The sequence below is a fragment of the Myxocyprinus asiaticus genome, chromosome 29, assembly GCF_019703515.2.
Source record: "Myxocyprinus asiaticus isolate MX2 ecotype Aquarium Trade chromosome 29, UBuf_Myxa_2, whole genome shotgun sequence".
Lineage (NCBI taxonomy): Eukaryota > Metazoa > Chordata > Actinopteri > Cypriniformes > Catostomidae > Myxocyprinus > Myxocyprinus asiaticus.
In genome coordinates this window covers 31,617,289-31,643,399 of record NC_059372.1, presented here as the reverse complement: position 1 = coordinate 31,643,399, position 26,111 = coordinate 31,617,289, and the positions used below count along the sequence as shown (strand labels likewise).

Here is a 26,111-nt window from a genome sequence, read left to right as displayed (position 1 = left end):
CATGGTGGCAGTGAAGAAAGTGATGTAAGTGATGTTCAGTGATGCTGTGAGATTAGTTGGGGTGCGTTGCGGCAGCCTCCTCTTTGGGAGGAAATGAAAGCGTGCATTTGGATTCGATTTTGACTACCCTTAGAGAAAGGTATGCTGGCCATGGTACAGTGATATGCTATCCTACCCTATCCAATCCATCCATCATTTTATTATATATATGATATTACACGTAATCCAGATAGCTGGTCTTTCTCTATGTTTATATCTTGCTCTTTTAGTAACTGCTGGGCTCAGCAGGGATGGAGGAGCTAGCAGCACAAATGTGTCCTGGTTGCCAAGGCAACACTACAGCCTAGCATTCTCTAGACATGCAGGGCAGGGGTTTTGATGCATGCATGTGTGTGTGTGTGTGTGTGTGTAAGACAGACGGTGAGGGAGAGATAGTGAGACAAAGATTTACATTGTACCACAGTTCACATCACATCCACAATGTTAAAACAACAATAGAATATCATATACTCTATGAACACAGCATTTGAGTGAGAAGAGTAACATCATAGCAGAGCTATGTGTTTATAAGAGCCATATAAGGACATGCTGCCATGGGAAGCTCCTCCAACTGCAATACATCACCAGCTCTCCTCCAGGTTGGAAATGGAAGTGTAGCTCCTATTATCCAGCAATTCTTCACAGTGTCAACCCATAATTTTAAACATTGTTATTTCATCCAGTTGGCACCATTTAAGGTCCATTTCTCTTCCTCTTTCCAATAAATGTAACTTCAGAGTTGTAGCACCCCCTATCAATTCAACATGTTATGACAGTCCCAGACAGCCCAACCAGCTCTCAAGTACCCCTTCATAAACACCAAACCAGAAATTTGTGCGTAATATTATACTGGATATCATTTTATTATTAATTAATTTAATTATAATTATTTTATTTAATATTTTTACAATTTTTACAAACCACTATTACAATGATTTACAACTACCTGCAACACTATTACAAGGTTGTGCAGTTAAATGCAGCTGTTATTAATAAACAACATGGCTCTATAAATGACACTGTCTGCATTTTCCTTGTAGATATTAAAACGTACTATGGAAGATAAATGACATGAAAGAAAATACAAATGCGTCTATTTTTAATCTTCTTCTAAAAACTTTTTGGTTTCCCTTTCATGCACATTATAGTTGAAAGATAATTTCAAACTAAATCTATCTTAAAGAGAAATAATGCTTTGACTCGGATAAGGGAACATTCTGTGAACATAAGCTTCCTGGTTTTTATGGTGCATGCTGGAAATATATAGGGAAATATTTTTTTGCGATTGGGATAGCCCTAGAAACTCCCTGGTCAGTGCCCTGACTACTGAACTTTGGAGCTGATTTAGACACACCTACTGAATCTTTTATATTTTTAACTGCATTTAGTTTGATTGGCTAACACCAGGGTTCTCCACAGACATTGAGTAAAAACCGATCGACGTAGGTAGATTTCCGTACATTTACCGGTGTTTTTAGCAGCTTATCCAATGCACAAGTGTTGTGTGAATGCCTGTTTAGTGTTTAAGATCACAAATATCATGTGAATGTGGTTCCCTTTCAAATCTCACTTTGACGCTGCGTCAGTAGCTGACACTATGGGAGCTACTCACAGGAGTGCCGATCTCTGAAACCCTTTTCAATCACACCAATCTCACGGGCAGGAGTGCTGTTTTATAAATGCCACTTGTTGAGACTGATTACATTCACTTTGAGCGTATGAAACTCAATATGCTTTGCTTACAGCTCACTTTCGTTCTTCCATTAGACTGGTTCGTGTCAACTGATCTGAAAGATGTGTACTTTAAAGTGCAGATAGCCCCTTGCCACAGGCCATTCTTGAGATTTGCCATGAAGGGGACTGCATACCAGTTCAAAGTCCTGCCCTTCGGCATGTCCCTGGCTCCCCGCACATTTACTAAATGTGTTAATGCAGCTCTCGCTCCGCTGAAGCTGAGCAGTGTCCATGTATTGAATTACCTTGACAAATGTGTCGATTTCACTACCCTGTGTGGCTAGTGCAATTGCTTATGTTGACAGACTAGTTTTAAAAATGTTCCCGGTCTATGACCACTTTTGTCTTTTCTCTTCCCACTAAGTGTGAAGCAAAGCTATTTATGCAATGTTGCACAAGCCAGAATGACTAGTGTCATTGTTATGCTATTAACATAAATTGTTTATTTCCCTCTTCCTTCCTATTATTCAATATGAAGGGGGCGATTATTCCAATGCTTTTCACTACCCTGTTGACTAGTGGGCATTGCCTTTGTGCGTGTACCTCAGTAGCATGCCGTTATAGTATATGCTCACATAGCGTCAGCTGATGCAGCATCAAAATGACCAACTTGAAAGGGAACATGGTTCCCTGAAAAGAGGGAACAAGATGCTGCTTAGCTTTTCTGCACTACTCAACTCGCTGTTAAGGGACTGAGAGAGATCTCCTCCCTTCAGTTGAAAAATCATGATAAAATTGTGCAGTGCTACAGTTTCTATGTCAGCGATGATGCACACATTGTGGGTGGTGCATCAATTGACATCTGCCAATGAGATTGGCATGACTGAGAAGGGTTTCAGAGATCAGAAATCCTGTGAGGAGCTTCCATAGTGTCAGCTACTGACGCAGCATCTATTTGCCTCCTTGGATTTAAACACTGGAGTCTTATTGATTAATTTTATGCTGCCTTTATGTGCTTTTTGGAGCTTCAAATTTCCGGCCACCATTTACTTGTATTGTATGGACCTACAGAGCTGAGAGCTTCTTTCAAAAATCTTTGTTTGTGTTCAGCAGAAGAAAAAAGTCACACATCTGGGATGGCATGAGGGTGAGTAAATGATAAGAGAATTTTCACTTTTAGGTGAACTAATCCTTTAAGATTAGTGGTCAATCAAATGCATGAGAGAGAAAGAGAGATAAAAACCAAACCAAATGCAGCATAACTCCAGCATGTTTGTACGTGCAAAAGAAAAAGCCGTTGCTGGAGATTCACATCTGTACTGCAGACACTCACCCAATTCACTAATTACCCCCAAATCTTCATTTTACGTCTAATTTCCCTGCCCATAGTGGCAGATTAATTATTTAGCTGCAGAATAATACACAGTGTCAGAGAAGTGCTGATGAGAAGAGAGACAATTAAATATCAAATTTTTCCCCCATGCTGAAAATCATAAATTTAGCACTTATTGCCACTTTGGTGAAACATATGTATATCTGTTTGTATTTCCAATAAAATCTTGGTAACACTTATCAGTAAGGTTGCATTCATAACACAAAAGTTAACATGAACTAACAATAAATGAACTTTAACAGCATTTATTCATGGTTAATATTAAATTCTACTTATACTAATATTTTTATACTATCAATATGTTATTGGCAAGTTGCATAAAACAAGTTAAAATGCGACAATTCCAAACATTTCAGAACATGTCACCCTCACCAACTTGTTTCATTTTTGTCAGGCTTTGAAAAAGTTGTGCAGTCCAAAACTAGAGAAATCTAAATGTCTGTGAGGAAAGACCCAGATTTGCCTCACATTTTCACTTAAATAAGATCAATCAAAATGAATAATGGATGAAGCGGTATGAACATTTTAACTACAACCCTTTGAGATCAATTGATCTCCCCACAAACTGAAAAGGACACATTTTAATAATCAACATGTGAACCATATTGAACAATGAAATGTGTGAATACTAATAAGTTGGTATTTTAAAAAATAGGGTACAATTTCTCACATTTTTCAATGTGTATTTCAATTTCAGTGTAAATGACACAAATACATAAATACAAGACATACACTGATGTGTAAAAGAAAAATCAGAACTAAATTAAATGAGATTAATCATTGCTGTTACTATTTATTTCTGTTTAAATGGTTAGCAATTAGCTGAGTGCACCTTTAAAATCCACATTTATTTTCATACAGGTATTTAGCATACCCAAAATAAAAGTCAGGCAATGCATTTGATGTGCCCACATTTTGATGTGCCCAGTTGTTGATATGCAGAGAGTCTACTCCATGCCAGATAAAATTCAGCACTCTCAGTTCTGTTCTCCAAGAACACCATCCATATTTCATGAACATTGTTCAAAAACCCAGCTTGTCTGAGCTGCATGAACATCTTTATCTTTAAAAACTTTTTTCAGTCCCTGTCATTGTCCACTGAGATCATCCTTTGGAGATAAATACATAGATATTTAGATGCCTACGAGTATAACATGCATAAAGATAGCTGTGGGGGTGACATTAAGCAAGTGCAGTAATGTTGTCTTGATGAAGCCCTCACAGGGGAACGGAGATGAAACCCAAATGTGCCTCTGGCCTACACCATCTCCCGACCCTAAATCGCCATGTCCCTCATGGATGGTCAAAAATGAGGCATCAAGGGATTAATATTTATTATATTTATTTTATTATTGTTAAATCAAATATGGCACAATTAGACAAATTGCATTAGGTTTGATATCAATAAAGTTTGGTCCTGAGACATGTGAGGTCCATTGATGTTTGATGTCATTGACTTCCAATCTGCATCATAAGTGCCATATTTGATTTGAGAGCTACAGTAAAGGAGAAGATTTTAATCCTTCTACTGTCTTAACTGACCACTTTAAAAGTGAAATACAGAGAGCAATGAGAAAGGGAAGAAAAACCTCATCCTGCCGGAATACTGTGTGGACCCTTTTCTCGCAGACAGGACGTGTTCTCTGGGGGCTGTTGAGAGCCGCGTCCTTGATGGATTTTTTTAATAGTCTCATGCTGTCTCGATGAATGTACAGGCGGTCATATAGATGTTCATGGGTGATGTGCTGATGGTTTGCAATGTGCACATTTGACATTGGTGCACAAACACTAGCTATCTCTGTATTAATTGCGTTAATGATTTTTTGTGGAATGTCTCTGCGAGGGAGAAGGGTAGAGATGATGATCTTAGCACTGGGTTAGATCCTGGAAGCTTTTTTCACCATGTCGGTCAGAGCTTTAGCGACATCCATCCTCCTGGTGCTGAGGTCATTTGTCCTGGTGTGCAGTATGATGTGAGAGGGCACACCCAATACATCCCGTCTCAGCAGCTTCAAAGCGGAGCCGGTGGTGGAACACCAGAATTTCCTCACAGTCCTCCCTGGGAACAGCCATCTCTGGTCGAGGTGGTTGCTGTTGGAGTCACAGAGAATGACAAAGAGATTTTCTCTCTCTCACTCTCTCTCTCACCATACATGTGACTTTCTAGGGCTTTGCTCACAGTTCTGTTTCAGCAGCACAATTATGAAATAGTGTTCCTTAATTACTGTTGGGACATTTTTGACCGGTTTGACTTTTGTTTTTGTAATAAATTGGTTTCCTTCATCTAAATGGTACTTGGCTTGGTGACTTTTTCTACACTTGCCATCTAAACAAACACACACACACACACACACACACACACACACACACACACACACACATGTTGGTGCGGCTATCCTTATGAGGACTCTCCACAGAATGATTTTTATACTGTACGAACTATAAATTCTATCCCCTAACCCTAACACTACCCCTAAACCTAACCTCACAAAAATCTTTCTGCATTTTTACATAAAAAACAAAACAAAACCATAATTTAGTATGAGCTAGAAACTAGATGTCCTCATAAACCACATTTATAGCATAAGTCCCTTGTAATTGCCAGTTTGTAACCCCCAAAAAATGTCCTCGTAAACCACCCATTCAACTGAATGATCATATTTGCAAAAATAAATGGTTTGTAACAAAATGCTTACTCAAGTCTTTTCTTTGTAACACCATGGTCAAGTTTGACTGTAAACATAAAAAAACTTGACTAAATAACAAATAATAGTGTTTGTTAATATCTAAATATATATCCAAATTCATAACTTAATATCTAGAAATTTACTTTGTTACAACATTGGTCTACTGTGACCAGGCAGCATGTATGGTTTGCTGCTGCCATCTACTGTAATTATAATTGTCATTTCATGTAAATGTATATTTTTTCCAGCAGATTCTGAAGGTTTTACAGCAAACCGAGAGGCATATATTACCAAAAAATGACAACTAGGTCTATAGGTTATTGTTGACTTTTACCATTGTTGGCGTACTATACCGGTAACATTTCAGATACTCAGGTGAAGTCCTTTTCTCTGTTCACTCAAGTTTAAAATTGTTTGCTGTTGCCAAATGGAAGAAAATAGCCTTCAACAAGCTGGCTAGATGTTGAAAAGTTTTCTTAAATTCAACCTAGATTATGCAAGTATCCTATTTAGGCCATTGGCTGAATAAATTATTACACAAGCAGGGACAATGACCTCAATGGCCAGTCACCTCAGCTCAACTCTTTATGTACACAACAATAAAGTTCCTTTCACAAAAATCTAGTAAGATAAACCATACAGCATAGTATAGACAATTACAAAAAGAGAGACAAGTTTAAGAATCGGTCTTTGGAACACCTTGAAACACCAGTATCTCTCCAGGGAATGTGTCTTACAAGCGTGGAGAACTCATGGCTGACAGCCGGAGATCTATCCCATGAGGTAATAAGCCAGGAAGCCTGAATGAACAGAACACAGAGTGAGTGAACAGGAGATGAAGGAATATGGATAGAGACAGACCAATTAGAGAAAACAAGATAGAAACGGAAATAATAGATGGACAGAGGAATAATAGTAATGTAGTAGAGTGATTTTTTCATTCCTCTTGTAACTGCTCGCAGGTCCCTGATGGATATTACTACAATGGGTTCCTTTTCATTGTCGGCTACGATCGTGCTGGCTTATTCTGGGTCTGTAACCAAACTCTCTGTGTGTACAGTCACAAGGAAAAGCATCAACTGGAAGTCATCCAGAGAGTACAAGTATTCAACACAGTAATCAATGATCCATCCCTATTGATCACCAGTAATGATGCTTTTAAATGTTATTTGATACAGACACTGTGACACTCCTCAACACTTTCTGTATATGAACACATTCCTGCGCTCTTTGTTCACTTGAATGTTCTGGTTTCAAAATCAGCTCTTACGATTACACCTACAATTATTACTGGCAACAATTTTGTTTGTTTGTTGTAAATACAAACAAAAATCATGTTTTAGTTTTACACTTACAATAGAAGTATATGGGGCAAGGCATTCTGGAAGGTTTAAAAGCAAAAATTGATATAGCGCTTATGATGATGTTTTAATTAATCAATTAAGGTTGTCTAAATAATTTCAGCAGTGGGACTACTGTTCTGGGTGGATGAACTTCTGGTTATGTGTTACAGTTGTAATTCTTGTAGGTGGACATGTTTCTGTATAAACAATCCCTTTCTGGTATTGCGTGAATCACAAGTATATGTCTCTGCAGAATAGTAATGGGTGTTTTCAAATCTGTGGGCATTTTTAAACTGGGATGGGCATTTCCAAACTATCCAATGAAAGTAGGGAATCTCAATGGTTTGAAAACACCCACTGATTGGGAGAAGCCAATTTTTGTTCTGCAGAGACATAAGTCTTACAAATCATGCGAAAGTAACCGGGTTCACTGGCTTTACATGGTCATGACATGAGCTGAAAGACTGGATATAACTTTGCACAGATGAGGTTTGTCAGTAATTTTATCACACAAATTTAACACATATAATGTTTAAGTCTTTTGGACATACCTGTAAAACCATGTGTATTTTAACGTTAATCACAGTACAATGCGTGCACCATTGACTTTCATTGTAAATTTATTCCTGTAACATTTTTGTTTGTTTTAATAAACTGAGGGACGAGTCAAAATTATCTGTGGTAATTAAGAGATTATCTGTGATAGAGCTTAATGAGACACATGTAATGACAAGCGAGTGATGTAATCAACAAAGCTGATTACACTGCTATGAGACATTAGAGTCAAAGATAATCAAATAGGGTTAAAGGAGTGGAATCAAGTAAATTATCTCTGTTTACATGTATAAAAGCAGCTATTAAACACCTGCGGTATGAGTTTAGTGAGTTGGAAGGTCATCACTGATGGCAGACAGTGAAGTGAACAGTCTGTGCTGTGATTGGTGCTGTAGATATCCAGCTGAGATCTCCAGCTGCTTATGTTCATGTGCTGCAACATATGCACCTCTCTCTCTCTTCCTCACACTTTCTCTATCTTTCTTTTCTCCCACTCCATTTTTCAGAGTCAACCTAAAATATCCAGCTTCAGATCCCCTTAGACTTCAACAGATGAAGAGTGGGAGATAAACTGCAAGAAGAGAAGTGTAAAAGGGTTTTATCCATCTTGGAAACTGGATTTTTAGGGGAATATTTTTGTTATTGTTGATTCCGTGCAGGGGAAGGAATGAAAGGGAAAGTCCATTGAAGACTTTCTGGGAATTACCTATACTGATGAATAATGGAAAGCAATCTTTCCCAAAGGAAAATATCTCAAGTGTTCATCTTTTAGAGCAATGATATAAAATGGGGACTTTGAGGTTTCTCAGATTTTTCTAATGAGAAAAGGTAGTTGCATGTACCTGGTAGGATATTGATAGAATTAGTGGTTTTGAGGAAAAATGAATCACGTATTTGCAGCTTTCCAGGTTAGGAGCATCAAATCAAGTCCCTTTTCAAGGCAAGTCAGTCCAATTTGCGGCCATCTTTGAAATGCTCCCTTGCAGCTATTTTCTATGGATACAAGGCAAGCAGCATTAAAATTCAGCTCCTTTTTACTTGAATGGGGAAAGACCGAAATCTCCAAAACTGTGAGTCAAGATTGCGATCAAAGAACATATTTCAAATCAGGAATGAAATCTGACAATGGAATCATAAATTGTACTTCTTTAGCTCAGATCACATAAAAAAAAAAAAAACTCTATTTCCATTTTTTTTCTTCGTTTTTCTACATTACTGTGCACACCCGTTTTTATTTCTTTTTCTTTTCTTTTTTCGGTTTGTCTACATATCACATTTCGACTGCGTGCATTCGTATTCTCCTCTGTGTTTTACACAGATTATTGCATCGTTCTTATTCACCAAAATGCTCCAAACGCATATTAAAAATGTACACGCTCTCTTGAGGTGGATCATTTTTCTATCTGATGAGAAGACATGCGTATAAACTACAAAGGAAACACATTTACTGAATAGATTCCTATAGAATTTAATAAGGAATATCCTTTAGATGCGCATCAAAAAAAGCATGTGAATACATAATTCACTCAGAGAATATCATCGATATCATCACATAGCATTTCAAATGTTGCTCTGGTTATTCTGAAATGCCGAACAAAAAGCCTGTCTTAAAAATTATTGGATACTATAACCTCCAAGTACTTCTGACAAGCTTTCACTCCCAGACATAAGGTATCTGCCGCTGAACGCAAGCACACTGAACGCAAGCAGACATGAGGTTCATCAGAGTGTTTTGGCTGTGCACTCTAAACTCCAAGTAATTAATTACATTTAATAAAAGAGCCACAGTGGCTTCAACTTTCATTTTCACTTTTATTTTGCGCCAATTTCCACCAATTGTTTTCTGCAATATTCCAATTCTTTGCATAAATTAAATTAGTAATTTAAATGGAAACAGCTAATGGCACGCTCCTTGGCTAGCTGAGCCCCACTGTCCTCCATGTCTTTGTACACTTCATTGTGCATGTTAGAAAGTGCACTTCAAAGTTTATTGGCTTTTTCATTTCAGATACGCCCGGTAGCGGTTCTAGCTTGTATGGTGCCCTGGGTGAAACCCGCTTCATGCCGCCCCCAAAGTTGTTGCCGCCCTGGGCAACTGCCCATGTCGCCCATGCCTAAATCCGCCCCTGTACGCACTACATGTTATTCTGAGAAACAAATAGGCATTTAGATTTCTTTCACTCATTGATTAAAGTAATCATGGCTGATTGTGAATACAAAATTTCTACAATGGCATCTGAAACTGAAACTATTGATTTTAAATTATGCTGCTTCCAAGATGCTAGGTCCAAGTTGATGGTCCAAGATGACACAAAGACAAAAGTTACTGAGTGCACCTTTAAGTTAGTTTTGAAGCAATGCAGGACAGTTTCAGTTTAGTTTAAATTGACTTTTAATTTTATATATATATATATTTAAATTTAGCTTAATTTTTATTTTTAATAACTTCAGGTCAGACAGATCTTTCCTGTATAAATGGGCAGTTCTTGGCCAGCTGTAAACTGGACCAGACTTGATGCTGATAGTTAAATGTCTGGATACGTGAGGCTAATGAAATAGCAACCTCTGAGCAATAAACATTTCCTCTTGGCTTTCTCATCTCAGTTTTGGAAAATGTATAGTCCTTATAAACATCCATTCGCCATTTATGATTCAACAAAGTTTTAGCATTCTATTTAATCATGATAAAGTGCTGTAATGATACTAAAATGGAGTATTATTATTTCTATCAACAGTCCATGTTGTGATCAATCTTTTATTGCTGTATTCCTAGCCTGTACATGCACTCTGTCCCTTGCTTCCCTCATGACTTTTGTTTCCTGCGCTCCATCTTTTCGGCCCTTTCATTCTTACACCTGTCCTAGTCCCGTCTGTATCATGGAGTCTGACAAGTGTGTACATAATGAGGGCCCATTAGAAGAAACAACAGCAGCCGCTGCGTGGCACATATGTTTAGTGGTACAATGCTGGTGACAGCTGGGCCAATGCACACGCGCGCACACGCACACACACACACACACACACACACACACACACACGAGACCTCCCTGGGTGTCCCGCAGTCTGCCAGACGGAATGAAGCAGACAGCTTCAACAGGAGGCTCAACCTGAGGACAGAAACAGTGTGTGTGGAGGGGGAGTCCATGACTCACATCAGCACCACATGACATTTTTTGGAAGCCTGAATCCTCTGTGTGTGGGTTTGTATAATAGGTTGTACAGCTGACTATTTATTCTGCTTATTAAATGGCTACTTACAGAATACATAAATAAGTGGTGGTTATATTGGTGTAAGGGGGAGGCCACCCACTGGCCCAAGGACGGTATCCAATGGCGTGGCTGAAGGTCTCCTGTGCATTCTGTCTTATCGTGCGCATTAAGTTTGAGTTATTTCGTTCCAATTAAATAACTATATTATTCATTTTATGATCCCCGTTTATTTTATCTGACTCCAATTATAAAAGTTTCCAAGGATTTATTAATGTTCCAATCTTAATTATTATTATTAAATTTGGTTTAACATTTGATCATCGTATTTAACTCTATTTTATATTGTACTCATTCATTCGGATTCCTGTCGCTTAGAGAGTCTCGCGCCGGCTGTGTACGCGGATCTCACGGTCACAAATACGCCAGTATTGGTCATTAAACAGTAATTGACTAAATACTAATTAGAAGGCAGCTCATGCTTGCTCTTTTATCTAAAAGTATTTTGTTTAGTCCCTTTAGATAATAAACACTTAATTAGAGTAACATTATTTCTACCCAGAGGTCATGACCACTAAATTTACGAAGATAGACCAACAATACCTAAGTTAAAATAGCTTTACATAATCATGCCATAGATTCCTATGTACACTTAGCTAGAAAATATTTCAATAACCAGAGGTTTAGACTTCACCCTATTTAGGCTTGGTCGACAACTTCATGTTGTCCTAAACGGAAATTCCATATCGAGCCTGTACACTCTAAATACACTAGAAGTAATGCCAATTTGTTAGTTGGAGCTCTAAAGTCTCAGTCAGTGTGCCCCATGCTCCACTCAGAACTGAGCTTTAGTCCGCTACTAACCTGGTCGTAGATTTGCGGAAACATGGACTTAACGTAATCTACTAAAGACAATAATTTCAGAATAAATCAGAATAAACTCAGATGTAACAATTTATTTACCAGGTAAAATAATACATTCACCAATTCCAATTAGACAATAATAAGTCGAATTTAAACATTTATCAAAACATAAGAAATAAGAATTGAATACCTGGTAGAAAAAACTACACACAGCAATTGTGTGGGATATCTGACTACAGATTCCCTGAGCTCTTTGCCAGTCTTCCTTAAATATCCAAACAGAAAACATTGTGCACCAAATAGTGTTGGGGAAAGAGACCATTATACCAGTCGCACAGAGACATCTTAAATGATATCAAACACATACAGTTGCATTCTTTGTTTTCATGGTATTTGTCATATTTTACATATAAATCTTGTGTCTTTGTATTGGTCCTCAGCTGCTAAAGGGGAGAAGAGGGAGAGAGAGAGAAGAGGGGGCAGCAAGGTGATTTGCAATATATCACACTGTGGTGATATTCAGCTGAAGATTTCAGCTTTTGTGAGAGAGTTCTATGATGTTGGTTTACCGGAAATGGTACCTTTTTGGTGTAGACATCCTGGTGCCAGCCTTACATTGGTTTGAGTTGAAATATTGTATTATGAGGAAAAAAAGGGACCGTGGAGTACGAGATAGGCTATATAGCACACCAACAGTAGAAAACCGTTCACCTGGGACAATGGTAAATAATACATTACATAAAAAATATCTGACCGCAAAATGATGTGGATGACCAATCACGTATTCCAGAGAGTTGCGTAATACATTTTAATATTAAAGCCAGTTATCCTGATCAACCTATATCAAAAAGATCTTTAAGAATCTTGGATATTACAAAATCTTAAAGATTTTGGATTTATAAATACCACTGGTTTGCTATTTTGTTATATAGGCTAATGCAAATATATTCATACAATTTTAAGTGAGGCTTAGGTGTCCAAATACTTGAGCTATTGTATATATTAACACACAAAGCATTCAGCAGCAACAACAATGAAATAGCTCCAAGTCAACCAGACTCATGCTTAATGTACAGAGGGTTATCACCTGCCTGAGTGCATCCTAGTCCACACAAACACAAGATCTCATGCCCGTCAGCCATTCAGACACAAAAGAAATGGATACCATAAAGCTTTCTGCTCTACCACAAAACCTTCTGGAGAATTTTGAGCTTTTATCTGACAGAGGGCATGTTGCCTCCCTGAAGAACCACAGGACAAACATCAATACTGCCTAAAAGTAAAGAGATGAATGAGAGGAAAAATGAAACAATATTGTATGAAGTGGTAATGAAAAAAAAAAAGAAGTCTGTTGAAGAGGTCTATGAAGAGAAGTATGTGTGTGCAAGAGTGTAAATGCGCTTGACATCACAGGAGAATTTCCCATGTGCTCTTACAGACTAGTGTTAAATAGGAGATCAATAACATCACCATGGGGGTTCATGAAGAGAACAAGATCAGTTCGCCAGCTGCAGACAATGTGTGTGTTGTGGATTATATAAACTCCAGTTAAATGTGAGAAGAGAAACCTTAACTTAATACTATTCAATATATTTGTCGCCAAACGTAGAAAATGAATTATTCTCAAGTATCACAACACCTTCTCTGCTTACAACACAAATGTGAGGAAATTGAAAATGGGTAACTGGCACTTATACTTTTTATTCTCTTCCAAAATGCTAAATAGCAACAAAAACCAACCATGTCGGTATGCACTGCCACAAGTGAGGAGCACTTGTCTATTGCATGCAAAAAGGTTGATTTTAAGGTAATTTGATCCAACAAAATGTTTAAAACACATAACATACACATATATAGTACATTGTAGTTCTAAACTATACACTGTTAGGTACTAAAAGCAAAATAATACCGGGGTCGTTACGAAATACTTGAGAGGTTATGAATTACCATAAGTGATGAAATATACTGAAAATTGTTATGCCATTTTCAGGTGTTTTTATTTTTTTGAGTAAGTATAGGCCTATATGTAAATATGACTCAAAATTTCTCCCTTCTGGAAAATTCTGATGAACCCTTGTACACACATAGAGAACCCTGTTCCAGCTGTTCGGGTCAAATTTGACGTGAAACATTAAATATCGAACCCCCGAGTTATTATAGAGAAATGTGATAATACTATCCTCACTAAAGTAAAAACACTAAAGTTGTGCATTTCTTTTGAGATTTTATGGTATTTTTTTAATTACCTCTAAATTACTCAACTACTCATTCATGTTCATACACTGGCGGCCAAAAGTTTGGAATAATGTACAGATTTAGCTTTTGTGGAAATAAATTGTTACTTTTATTCACCAAAGTGGCATTCAACTGATCACAATGTATAGTCAGGACATTAATAACGTGAAAAATTACTGTTACAATTTGAAAAAACTTAAACTACTTCCTGCACATGCAGCAATGACAGCTTTGCAGATCCTTGGCATTCTAGCTGTCAGTTTGTCCAGATACACAGGTGACATTTTACCCCACGCTTCCTGTAGCACTTGCCATAGATGTGGCTGTCTTGTCGGGCACTTCTCACACAGCATAAATTCTAGCTGATCCCACAAAAGCTCAATGGGGTTAAGATCCATAACACTCTTTTCCAATTATCTGTTGTCCAATGTCTGTGTTTCTTTGCCCACTCTAACCTTTTCTTTTTGTTTTTCTGTTTCAAAAGTGGCTTTTTCTTTGCAATTCTTCCCATAAGGCCTGCACTCCTGAGTCTTCTCTTTACTGTTGTACATGAAACTGGTGTTGAGCGGGTAGGATTCAATGAAGCTGTCAGCTGAGGAGATGTGAGGCATCTATTTCTCAAACTAGAGACTGATGTACTTATCCTATTGTTTAGTTGTACATCTGGCCTTCCACATCTCTTTCTGTCCTTGTTAGAGCCAGTTGTCCTTTGTCTTTGAAGACTGTAGTGTACACCTTTGTATGAAATCTTCAGTTTTTTTGGCAATTTCAAGCATTGTATAGCCTTCATTCCTCAAAACAATGACTGACTGATGAATTTCTAGAGAAAGTTTTTTCTTTTCTTTTTTTTTCATTTTTGACCTAATATTGACCTTAAGACATGCCCGTCTATTGCATACTGTGGTAACTCAAAAACAAACACAAAGACAATGTTAAGCTTCATTTAATGAACCAAATAGCTTTCAGCTGTGTTTGATATGATGGCAAGTGATTTTCTAGTACCAAATTAGCAATTTAGCATGATTACTCAAGGATAAGGTGTTGGAGTGATGGCTGCTGGAAATGGGGCCTGTCTAGATTTGATCAAAAATGACTTTTGTCAAATGGTGATGGTGCTGTTTTTTTACATCATTAATGTCCTGACTATATTTTGTGATCAGTTGAATGCCACTTTGGTGAATTTAAGTACCAATTTCCTTCCAAAACAGCAAAATCTGTGCATTATTCCAAACTTTGGACGCCAGTGTATAAAGCAAGCACATTTTATGATATCTTCACTTAAATAAAAACATTCATTTCAGTAAATTGAAAGTTTGTCAAAACATCAAAATATGTCATGCATTGGGGGTCTCTGGTGATATCTGCTGGAATAAAAATAACAATTACATGATATGACAACTATGGCCAGTAGATGGCTATGGAACAAACTTAATTTCTAGATATTACCACAAGTTATGCATTGGATACAAATATTTACACAAATATTTACACATTATTAAAGTTCATTATTTGTAAAATTTTAGCATTTTTTTCTTAAAGCACTTGAAGGGTGAGGTTTTGCTATGATGTCACAATATGCTTACAGTCAAACCTCACCATGGTGTGCGGATCCCCCATCTAGAAGCTTATAATTTCTTACAGTAGGGTCAGACTAAGACTTTCATTTGAGTTATTTTTTCATTGTTTTATAGTCTCATCCTTTCATTTATATGTGTGAGTGTTCTGCACTGTGTCTGATTTATTGATTTTTATTTGAAATATATATATATATATATATATATATATATATATATATATATATATATATTTGCTCCATGTTATAGTCTCACCCATTCATTTCCTATTTGCGAACGGGGTACTGTTTGATAAAACCACCTAGACTCATCGAATCTAGTCCAAAGTTTTTAAATTGTGTTCAGATGGCAAGTTTAGGAAAAGTTTCCAAACCTTGTACTGCTAAGATTAAGGAAACCATTTTTATTAAAACAACAAAAAGGACTGGGGTCAAAAATGACCTGAACAGTGATTAAAGGTTAAGTTGGTAGCTGTGTTTTGAAACATGATAGCTGGTTTCTAACTGGTCCAAGCTGTTCATGAGCTAACCCAAGCTGGTCAAGCTGGTTTTTGGAACATGTCAGCAAGCACTTAAACTTTATGGATCTGCGGTGGGTCCAAACAGGGGCGCTATATCGCGAAAATGTTTTCCCCTTAAAACGTTAAAGTCTACGTATACATAAGTCAGGCATATGAGGTATCATTTAAAAGCTTAGCATCTGAACTTTTCACTTCTGCATTTATGTTACTTAAAATAACAAAATAAGGCCATATTCATATAGAAAATTAGCACCCACCAGAGGTAATATAAAAATATTAGTCCTCCACATAGCACATAAAAGTCATATATCAAATGAAAGCTCTCACTCTCAGAAATGTGACTGTAAATTTGTTGCCACAGATCAAAAGATTTCCTAAAGAATCACAAAGTGAAATATGATTTCTGTAAGTCATTAAATACGAATGTCTCATTTATGCTCCGATAACTGCTGCTGTAAACCCCAAATAGCTAAAAACGTTATATCTGCTTTTACCTTAGGAAGTTCTCTAAAAAATTAGCCATTGTTTACTTGTCTGTGAGCTTGCTTGGCTAAATAATCCAATGTTATATATCTTAGATGTCCAGAACAAAATATGCCATCCAGAAGGAAAAGCATGCAAAACAAATCATCAGAAAATGTGTTTTCAACTATTGATAATAAAACTGTATATCATTGCAAAGGGAAGGATCTCAGCTTTCTAATGATACCTAGCTTCTGGTCCACTCAGAGGCTACGATATTCAATGAAACAACAAAGGTGGTGCATGAACTGAAAAATAGACTGAATGCCTATGGGTGAGCACATCTGTGAGGGCTAAAATGTGTTAAAATTGTAACGCTTTTAGAGTTTAAGGTGATTTTCTTGCAGGAATATTAAAATGTTTGCACATGGTGACAAATAATACCACATCAATATTGCCCCTATATCTACACTATATACAGTATACTATAGATCCCTTGAGGTCCTTTTACCCTCCATAAATATACATTAAAGATACACTTTATCATTCATCATATACTTTTAGACCAAAAAAAAAAAAAAAGAAAAAAAGAAAAACATTTGACAAGAGGAGCTTTAGCCCCATTGTACTCTACATTAAACCACTCACGCCACACTCACACAAAGGAAAATGACTGGAAGGCCCTCGCTACTCACAATCCCCAGACGATGAACCGAGCAGTGTGGCATGCATTATTCAGTCATTTTCACACTGCTTGAATAACAGATGGCCAATGGGCTTTTCTCCCAGCAAAAGAGCATCAAAAAACATGAACTTACGGGTTAATTAACTGAATGTGGATGTTATTCATGCAGGAAAGGGGTTCTGTGTAGTGGAACATAACATTAACCCTGCTATGGATTTGAAGTAGAGATGGATGTGTCTTTGTCTTACAGAAGAGAACCCTTTGCAATGACTGCCATCTGGTGGGGGACTGATGACAAAAACACTACTGTTGAACTTAGGTGTAAGACAAAAAGTGTCATCTATAATTATATTATGCTGTTAATGTAGATACCTACAAATATATTAAAGAAGACATGTACATTTTTTCCTTGTCTAGAAATGACAGACTTCCTCCTCAGCCCACTTATTGAAACTAAGCTCCAAATGCAGGACATTCTAAAGGTTTCACTGTTATGACATCACAACCATGAACACATTATCATACGATTGCCCTTAATTACATATCTATGTCTCAGTATTCAGCAACTTGGCTGGGGTGTTTTTACTCATTTTGAATACAATGTAGTTAGCTTACCATAACAGGTCATTTTCATATATAGAAGTCTGAAGGTAGAGTCTGCGAGGTCAAAAGGTCAGAGAGAGAGAGAGAGTGGAAAATGGTCATGTAAAACTACATTATGATTGTTCCACATCGCATCCTCCACCCCCCCCCCCCAAGAAATCTTGGCTAACATAAGTGGACAAAGGAAAAGATGCTGCAAAAGTGTTGAATATAGCCTTTGTAATATTTATTGCTTTTCAAATTGTGAACAGAAGGATTAAACTTTATTTCCATAGAGAGCTCTTTTTCATTGCCAAGGAAGAAAAGAAGTTAAAAATTCAGAAATGTCTTTGTGGAACATTTATGATAAGACCCATGAAACGCTTTATTTCAAGTACAGGATCGGCTGCATAATGTGCTGCAACAGAGTTCATCACTAAAGACACAATAGCTGCAGCTTCTCCAGAAAATAAAACAAAAGAAAAATTAAACTATCCTGCAGTAAAAGAACAAATAGTTATTCCAATAATAAACAGTGCAGGACAAGGGAACCAAAGGGATATGTAACAACACACCCAAGAAAGAGAAAGAAAACTCATTTAAAATTTCAGCACTTTAATTCACCCAGTTCTGCATGACAGACATTGTTCAAATGATCTGACAACAAGAAAATTCATGACAAAAGGGAAACGTTCATGGTTAAGAAAATACATTAAACTGACATTTAAAGGTTCAGTCGCACATGTGGAAAGTACATTGGGTATTTTAGGTTTGAGAGGAGCACTGGCATCCACGTGATCAATGAAAAGCCCAAATGTATTGTACAAAAAACAAAAACAAATAATTAATGCTAAGCTGGAGGAAATATTTGCAAAAACAACAGCATCAAATGAATCTGACAACAGTGAGAAATACAATCCATGGATGTGGCATTGGTGCATGCAAGCACCATACACTATGAAACAAAACTGGAATTTGATCACCACTCTTCTCTCCTGAAATCTGAACTGGGGATACAGTAGACTATGAATTGGACTGGACCACTATCATGGTAAGAGATGCAAGTCTACCGTTATCTTGGGTACATGTTTTCAAATGCATCCAGAACAGTCAATAACAGCTCTTTTATAACTTTCCTGGAAGAATTTAATATCAGACGTTCACACGCAAGTGTTTGCAAACAGCTGCAAATTGTACCAGGTATCAAATATACATAGTTCAGCTTTAACATATGCAAACACCTGCCTTATACCTGCCCTTATTCTGGTAAGTTATACTGCATGCTTTGGCTTGTTTACAACCAGTAGTCTATATAATTTGTAATTTTGTATGTACAGTTGAAGTCAGAAGTTTACATACACCTTAGCCAAATACATTTAAACTCAGTTTTTCACAATTCCTGACATTTAATTGTAGAAAACATTCCCTGTCTTAGGTCAGTTGGGATCACTACTTTATTTTAAGAATGTGAAATGTCATAATAATATTAGAGAGAATGATTTATTTCAGCTTTTATTTCTTTCATCACATTCCTAGTGGGTCAGAAGTTTACAAACACTTTGTTAGTATTTGTAGCATTGCCTTTAAATTGTTTAACTTGGGTCAGACGTTTTGGGTAGCCTTCCACAAGCTTCTCACAATAAGTTGCTGGAATTTTGGCCCATTCCTCCAGACAGAACTGGTGTAACTGAGTCAGGTTTGTAGGCCTCCTTGCTCGCACACACTTTTTAAGTTCTGCCCACTCCAAAACCTTGAATTTGTTGTCCTTAAGCTATTTTGCCACAACTCTGGAGGTATGTTTGGTGTCATTATCCATTTGGAAGACCATTTGCGACCAAGCTTTAACTTCCTGTCTGATGTCTTGAGATGTTTTTTCAATATATCCACATAATTTTCCTTCCTCATGATGACATCTATTTTGTGAAGTGCACCAGTCCCTCCTGCAGCAAAGCACCCCCACAACATGATACTGCCACCCCCATGCTTCATGGCTGGGATGGTGTTCTTTGGCTTGCAAGCCTCACCATTTTTCCTCCAAACATAACAATGGTCATTATGACCAAACAGTTCAATTTTTGTTTCATCAGACCACAGGACATTTCTCCAAAAAGTAAGATCTTTGTTCCCATGTACACTTGCAAACTGCAGTCTGGCTTTTTTATGGCGGTATTGGAGCATTGGTTTCTTCCTTGCTGAGCAGCCTTTCAGGTTATGTCGATATAAGACTCGTTTTACTGTGGATATAGATACTTGTCTACCTGTTTCCTCCAGCATCTTCACAAGGTCCTTTGCTGTTGTTCTGGAATTGATTTGCACTTTTCGCACCAAACTACGTTAATCTCTAGGAGACAATGCATCTCCTTCCTGAGTGGTATGATGGCTGCATGGTCCCATGGTGTTTATACTTGCGTACTATTGTTTGTACAGATGAATGTGGTACCTTCAGGGATTTGGAAATTGCTCCCAAGGATGAACCAGACTTGTGGAGGTCCACAATTTATTTTTTAATAATACATTTTTTTTTTTATCTTTGCTGATTCCTTTATATTTTCCCATGATGTCAAGCAAGTTTGAAAGTAGGCCTTAAAATACATCCACAGGTACACCTCAAATTCACTCCAATTAGCCTATCACAAGCTAATTTGCTAATTGCCTAAAGGCATGACATCATTATCTAGAATTTTCCAAGCTGCTTAAAAGGCACAGTTAACTTAATGTAAACTTCTGACCCACTGGAATTGTGATAAAATCAATTAAATGTGAAACAATCTGTCTGTAAACAATTGTTGGAAAATTTACTTGTGTCATGCACAAAGTAGATGTCCTAAACGACTTGCCAAATCTATAGTTTGCTAATATGAAATCTGTGGAGTGGTTAAAAAAAATTAGTTTTAATGACGTCAACCTAAGTGTTTGTAAACTTCTGACTTCAACTGTGTGTGTATATATATCTCACACACACACACAGATCCTAAACCGAAGCAGAGAAATTAAAAGCATAATTACTTAGTACACAACAAAATCATCAAACAATTGCTAACCTGCTTTAAGGAATGTTGGCACATTATAGGACAATGTCATTGTATATGTTTCTATGAACAAATTGAACAAAAGAGAAATACATATTTAGACCTAGAATTATGCACACATAATGGAATTAAGAATGGCACGCCAGTGAACTATAAGAAACCACTGGATGACAGTAGTCAACAAAAAACAGCTTGATACTGTGTTATGTATCATAATGAATTTGAGGCCAAACCAACTGCAAACAAACACAAACAAAAACAAAAACAAAACAAAAAAAAAAAATCGACAAAGACAAATAACAAAAATAAACTTTTGTGCTAAAATGATTTCTAATATACAATGGGTCCTGTTAAAATCCTTTTAAAACCCCAAGTCGCTCCCAAACCTTGTATTTGCTTAGAAATATCTAAACGGTAGCGCATTGCAGCAGGATTTATACACCTTAAAAATACTTTTTCTTGCTGTCTGCCCACTTGCTTTTTTTCTACACTTCATTCTAGCTCAGATTCTTCCTCTTCCTCCCAGAACAGAAGCTCATATGGGGCCAGACAGTAGCATTGAGTTGGCTCCTCCTAATGGTCACACAGCAGTACCACAGCGGTTTTCAAACAGTTGATCAATGACAGAGCTGTCTGCAAGTGTGGACACATCACCCAAATCCCGCTCATTACATGCTATCTTCCTCAGGACACGACGCATGATTTTCCCTGTGATTAAAAAACAAGTACACTTTCTTGTGTGATCAAAAACGCTAACACTTTTTTGAAATAATATGAAACACTGACATGTTAATACCTGATCTTGTTTTCGGAAGGCCAGGTGCATTCTGTATGTAGTCAGGTGTAGCTATAGCACCAATCTTCTCTCTCACTGTTAAAAAATGGAAGTGAATCATTGTAAGCAATTACTTAAGGTTCATGAACAATAAATAAATCAATATTTTAGGTCTTCTATTAAGACCCCATTAAAAAAAAAGGGACCCACCCCAACAACAGAAACACTCAAAGCTGTTTTGAAAACATGGTTTATTTTTGCAATTCTGTTCGGTGGTGCTAGTGTCGCAGAAATGACATACTTCAGCTTTAATGATTCATCTTGCACTCAAAGGCGTATCCAAATTTGTGCCCTATAAAATGCTCTGTAGAATGAGAATGGCCCCTCCCCCTAATACTATCAACTTCTGACTAGCAAGAGTTATGTCCACCTACTTTTTCAGCTGCCGTGGTTCCAGTAGTATTTTCCCCATTAATTTCTTCCATAGGGATTTCAGAAAATCCTTAATAAAATAGCTGTAAGCCATGAACCAAACCAACCAGCTCCAAGGTGAATCACAACATTACAAACTTTAATTTGAAGCAAAAAAGTATTTGAAAATTGGACAAAAAGACAAAAGGTACAAGACTGCGTATTTTATGAGGTAATGAACAACAATCCCATGAAGCATTGCGAATGCCGTAATCATATTTATGGAAAAATGGAAAAATATAAAACTATTTATTTAAAGTTGTTGATTATACTGTAGAGAAACAGTATATTTTAGTTTCTCTGCTAAATATTTACTAGCTCTGTCAAATTAAAATTTGAATATTCGTTGAATTTAAAAAAATTAAAATAAAAATAAAAAAATGCATTTGAATGCTAAAACTGTGCATTCGAATTTTGGATATGTGCCAAGCACAGACGATGACTTCAGATTGATCGCATTCTTGCGCTAAAAAGGCTAGACACAGCGCAACAAATACAGTTTAACAGAAAGCAGGTGTCACAAGATGTTTTTTAAAGTTCTTTTTAACCCTTAAATACCTCGGGTATTTAGAGACCCGGGACCTCATTCCACCCCCTGTACCTCATCCATTTTTTGGAGTTGTGCCCACACTAGTATTCCTCAATTTATCTCTTATAAATAGTGTGACGCACAAAAAAATGCGAACATTGCAAAAAAAATGTTTAAGTACCAAAAGTGTACAGGGTCTCTAGAGACCTGAGGTATGTAAGTGTGTCATTTTTTTTCCGCACTTCCATAAATTACATTTTTAATGATTATTTCATTTCATAAGTTTATTAATCACAGGATATCTATTTCTTTGTGTATAGAAAGAGAAAGGAGTACAATATTCATACAAATAAATACAATATCACATTGACTTTGAACTATCAACAATGGTGAATTATCAGTATTTTATATGCGTATACACATACATAAGTAAGTACATAAATAAGTGCCTGAGAAAATACACTTAAGCTACACATTAGTTACACATAAATTACACATGTAGATTGTGTTATGTGTAGCTCAACATGTGTTTGACTGCCAGTTGCATCTCAGGAAATTTCAGTGTGAAAATAATGAATCCTGTTCTAGATTTGTCCTGATTTGTTGCATTATCTCTTTAATTTATGAAAAATAAAACATCAAAATATATTTTATTTTTATTGTTTTCTAATGGTCTTCAAAAAAAACATTATTTTACACTATCTGGGCATTTTGTACATCCATTTGTGATAGATATAAGTGCGGGTCCCTAAAGACCTGAATATGTATGAGTGTTTGGGAAAATTACCATGCATTTAAGGGTTAAATGGACACAGCAACTCAAAAACAGCGATCCTGCACGAGACGGTGAATAAACAAAAACAAAGTGAAACTAAGACCTTTGTCTAGAGCACGTTTACATAAACAAATGGATGATTGCAAAAGTGTTCGTGTGAACAGCCCCTTACAGTAGGTGGAGGTCTTTGGCCGTTGCGTCTGGCTCTCTTATAAGCATTTTTCAGATTAAGCAATGAGTTGTTTTAAACCTTTGTCAGGAAAGTTCAACTTAGAAATGTGTGTCTCAAGATCCTCGCGTTCGGTTCCATTCTGTTGTTCCGTCTGTTTGAACAGCACCTTGCCAGTGCTCATAGCCGCTTGCCCACCAAGTTCAGCCAAATACTACTGCTATCTGGGAATATTGTTGGGTATAAAAATCATTGTGGTATTTTGCTGTTATTATGAAGCTTGTTTGGGGGTAGTATACAGTGGCATCAGTGCAAGTGTAACACCATGTGAACTGTCTATTTAAGTGCTCCCCCCCATTTTACTTTTGACTAAACATTTAAAAATACGGACCTACTAAAACTTTTATTTATTTATTTATTTTATGCACAATAGTTGAAAATGGAATGCGTTTTTTTTTTAACTGCCTTTTTAACTGCCAGGAATGTTCTTTACAATAATATAACACGATGCTGTATGATTTCTGTATTCAACTGTGGACTAAGGAAACAACTTCAGTTTAAAAATCAGCTGACTTTAAAATTCGAATTCAACTCGAATTGTGAAAATATGTAAGGTACAAATTTGAATTTAGTTTCTCTGTCCAATTGACAGCCCTAATAAATATATTAGTTTAAGAGTGTAGGGTGACCGACTTGATTACGTCATTCAAACGTCATGCAAGTGGGTGGTCACTGCAGAGCTTGTTTGTTTGAATTCTGCTATTAAACATGGTTTCTAAAACATGAAGTTTAAATAACAGAAGCATCAGTGCCATCGATTAACAACTTCGGAGCAAGTAGGATGGTTGGTCTGTCTTTAAAGGTTTATAAGTTATCGTTATAAATCAATTAGTCTATGGAAAAAATGTGTTTTGGTGTTTCATGACCCTTTAATGAATCAACAAAGAAACTAACGAAACACTTTAGCACACATACCTTGCTTTTTAAGCTCTGCCTCCAACTTTTGGTTGTAGCTGATTCCGTCATTGAGGGTGACAAAGCAGTAGAGACTCTCCCCTTTAACAGGATGTGGCCTCCCTACAACTGCTGCCTCTGCCACAGCTTCATGCTCCACTAGAGCTGACTCCACCTCTGCGGTGCTTAACAGGTGCCCTAGAGAGAGAAAAGATGGATCCACCCACTGTATACTGTAGTTAATTTATTGTACTCTCTACTTGTTTGAATGTTGCCACACCATTTCAATACTTTAGGGTCATACCAATAAAGAGGAAGACAACTGGCAAGAGATAAATGGGTGGAATGGGTGGCATGAATTTTATTATTATCTTCTCTATTGATGGGAACAAGCTGTGGCAACACTAAAGCTGAACTTTACCAATTAATCTGCATTATTACAACATGTGGAAATTCAAGACACACACGGTCTCTTTCCACACTGGGGTTATTACAAAACAGGAGAAATTCTGGTGATGACTGTGTGGTTTTGTGTTTTAAAATGACAGAACAATGGATTACCAAATGTCCTTTGTATGAGGACACTCACCAGACACATTCAGCATGTCATCTATCCTTCCAGTGATCCAGTAGTACCCATCCTTATCTCTACGGCAACCTGGACAAACACACTTAGCACACTTAAATGGATAGTTCACCCAAAAAGGAAATTCTCTCATCATTTACTCACCCTCATGCCATCCCAGATGTGTATGACTTTCTTTCTTCTGCTGAAAACAACTGAAGATTTTTAGAAGAATATCTCAACTCTGAAGTTCTATACAATGCAAGTGAATGGTGATCAGACCTTTGAAGGTCCAAAAATCACAAAGGCAGCATAAAATAAATATATAAGACTACAGTTGTTAAATCCATATTTTCAAAAGCGATATGATAGGTGTGGGAGAGAAACGGATCAATATTTAAATTGTATTTTATTTTTTACTATTAAACTCCACTTTCACTTTTTTATTTTTGGCAATTCGTATTCTTTGTGCATATCGCCACCTATTGGGTAGGGAGGAGAATTTATAGTAAAAAAATAACTTAAATATAGATCTGTTTCTCACCCACACCTATCATATCTCTACAGAAGATATGGATTAAACAACTGGGAGTCGTATAGATAACTTTTATGCTGCCTTTATGTGCTTTTTGGACCTTCAAAATTTTGGTCACCATTCACTTGCATTGTATGGACCAACAGAGCTGAAACATTCTTCCAAAAATCTTTGTGTTCAGCTGAAGAAAGAAAGTCATTGACATCTGGGATGGCACGAGGGTGAGTAAATGATGAAAGAATTTTCATTTTTGGGTAAACTATCCCTTTAACTAAGCCACAGTCTCTCACTTTTGATTATACTGCATGTTACCCACTTGTACCTGTAGTAAAATACACTAAAACTAAACACAGCACAAATTACCATCTCCAGTGACATAATATCCAGGGAATTTCTTGAAGTAGGTGGTTTCAAACCTCTGGTGGTTCCCATATATAGTTCTCATCACACCTGGCCATGGCTGTTTAAACACCTGACAGAAGTGTAAAA

At 36.9% G+C, this 26,111-nt stretch overlaps 1 protein-coding gene across 4 annotated transcripts in view; it reads right to left on the bottom strand.

Annotated features, from left to right (window-relative positions):
* Nucleotides 1-18,418: 18,418 nt before the first annotated feature.
* Nucleotides 18,419-26,111, bottom strand: part of acss2 (acyl-CoA synthetase short chain family member 2) — a 34,341-nt gene continuing 26,648 nt past the window's right edge. For all 4 annotated transcript variants that reach the window (XM_051662620.1, XM_051662621.1, XM_051662622.1 and 1 more), the window contains 5 exons: nt 25,986-26,094; nt 25,112-25,180; nt 24,544-24,720; nt 21,646-21,720; nt 18,419-21,557 (listed from right to left, as the gene is read on the bottom strand). In XM_051662620.1, coding sequence (XP_051518580.1) covers nt 21,430-21,557; nt 21,646-21,720; nt 24,544-24,720; nt 25,112-25,180; nt 25,986-26,094 — 558 coding nt within the window. In that variant the 3' untranslated portion in view covers nt 18,419-21,429. The remainder of the gene's footprint in view (nt 21,558-21,645; nt 21,721-24,543; nt 24,721-25,111; nt 25,181-25,985; nt 26,095-26,111) is intronic.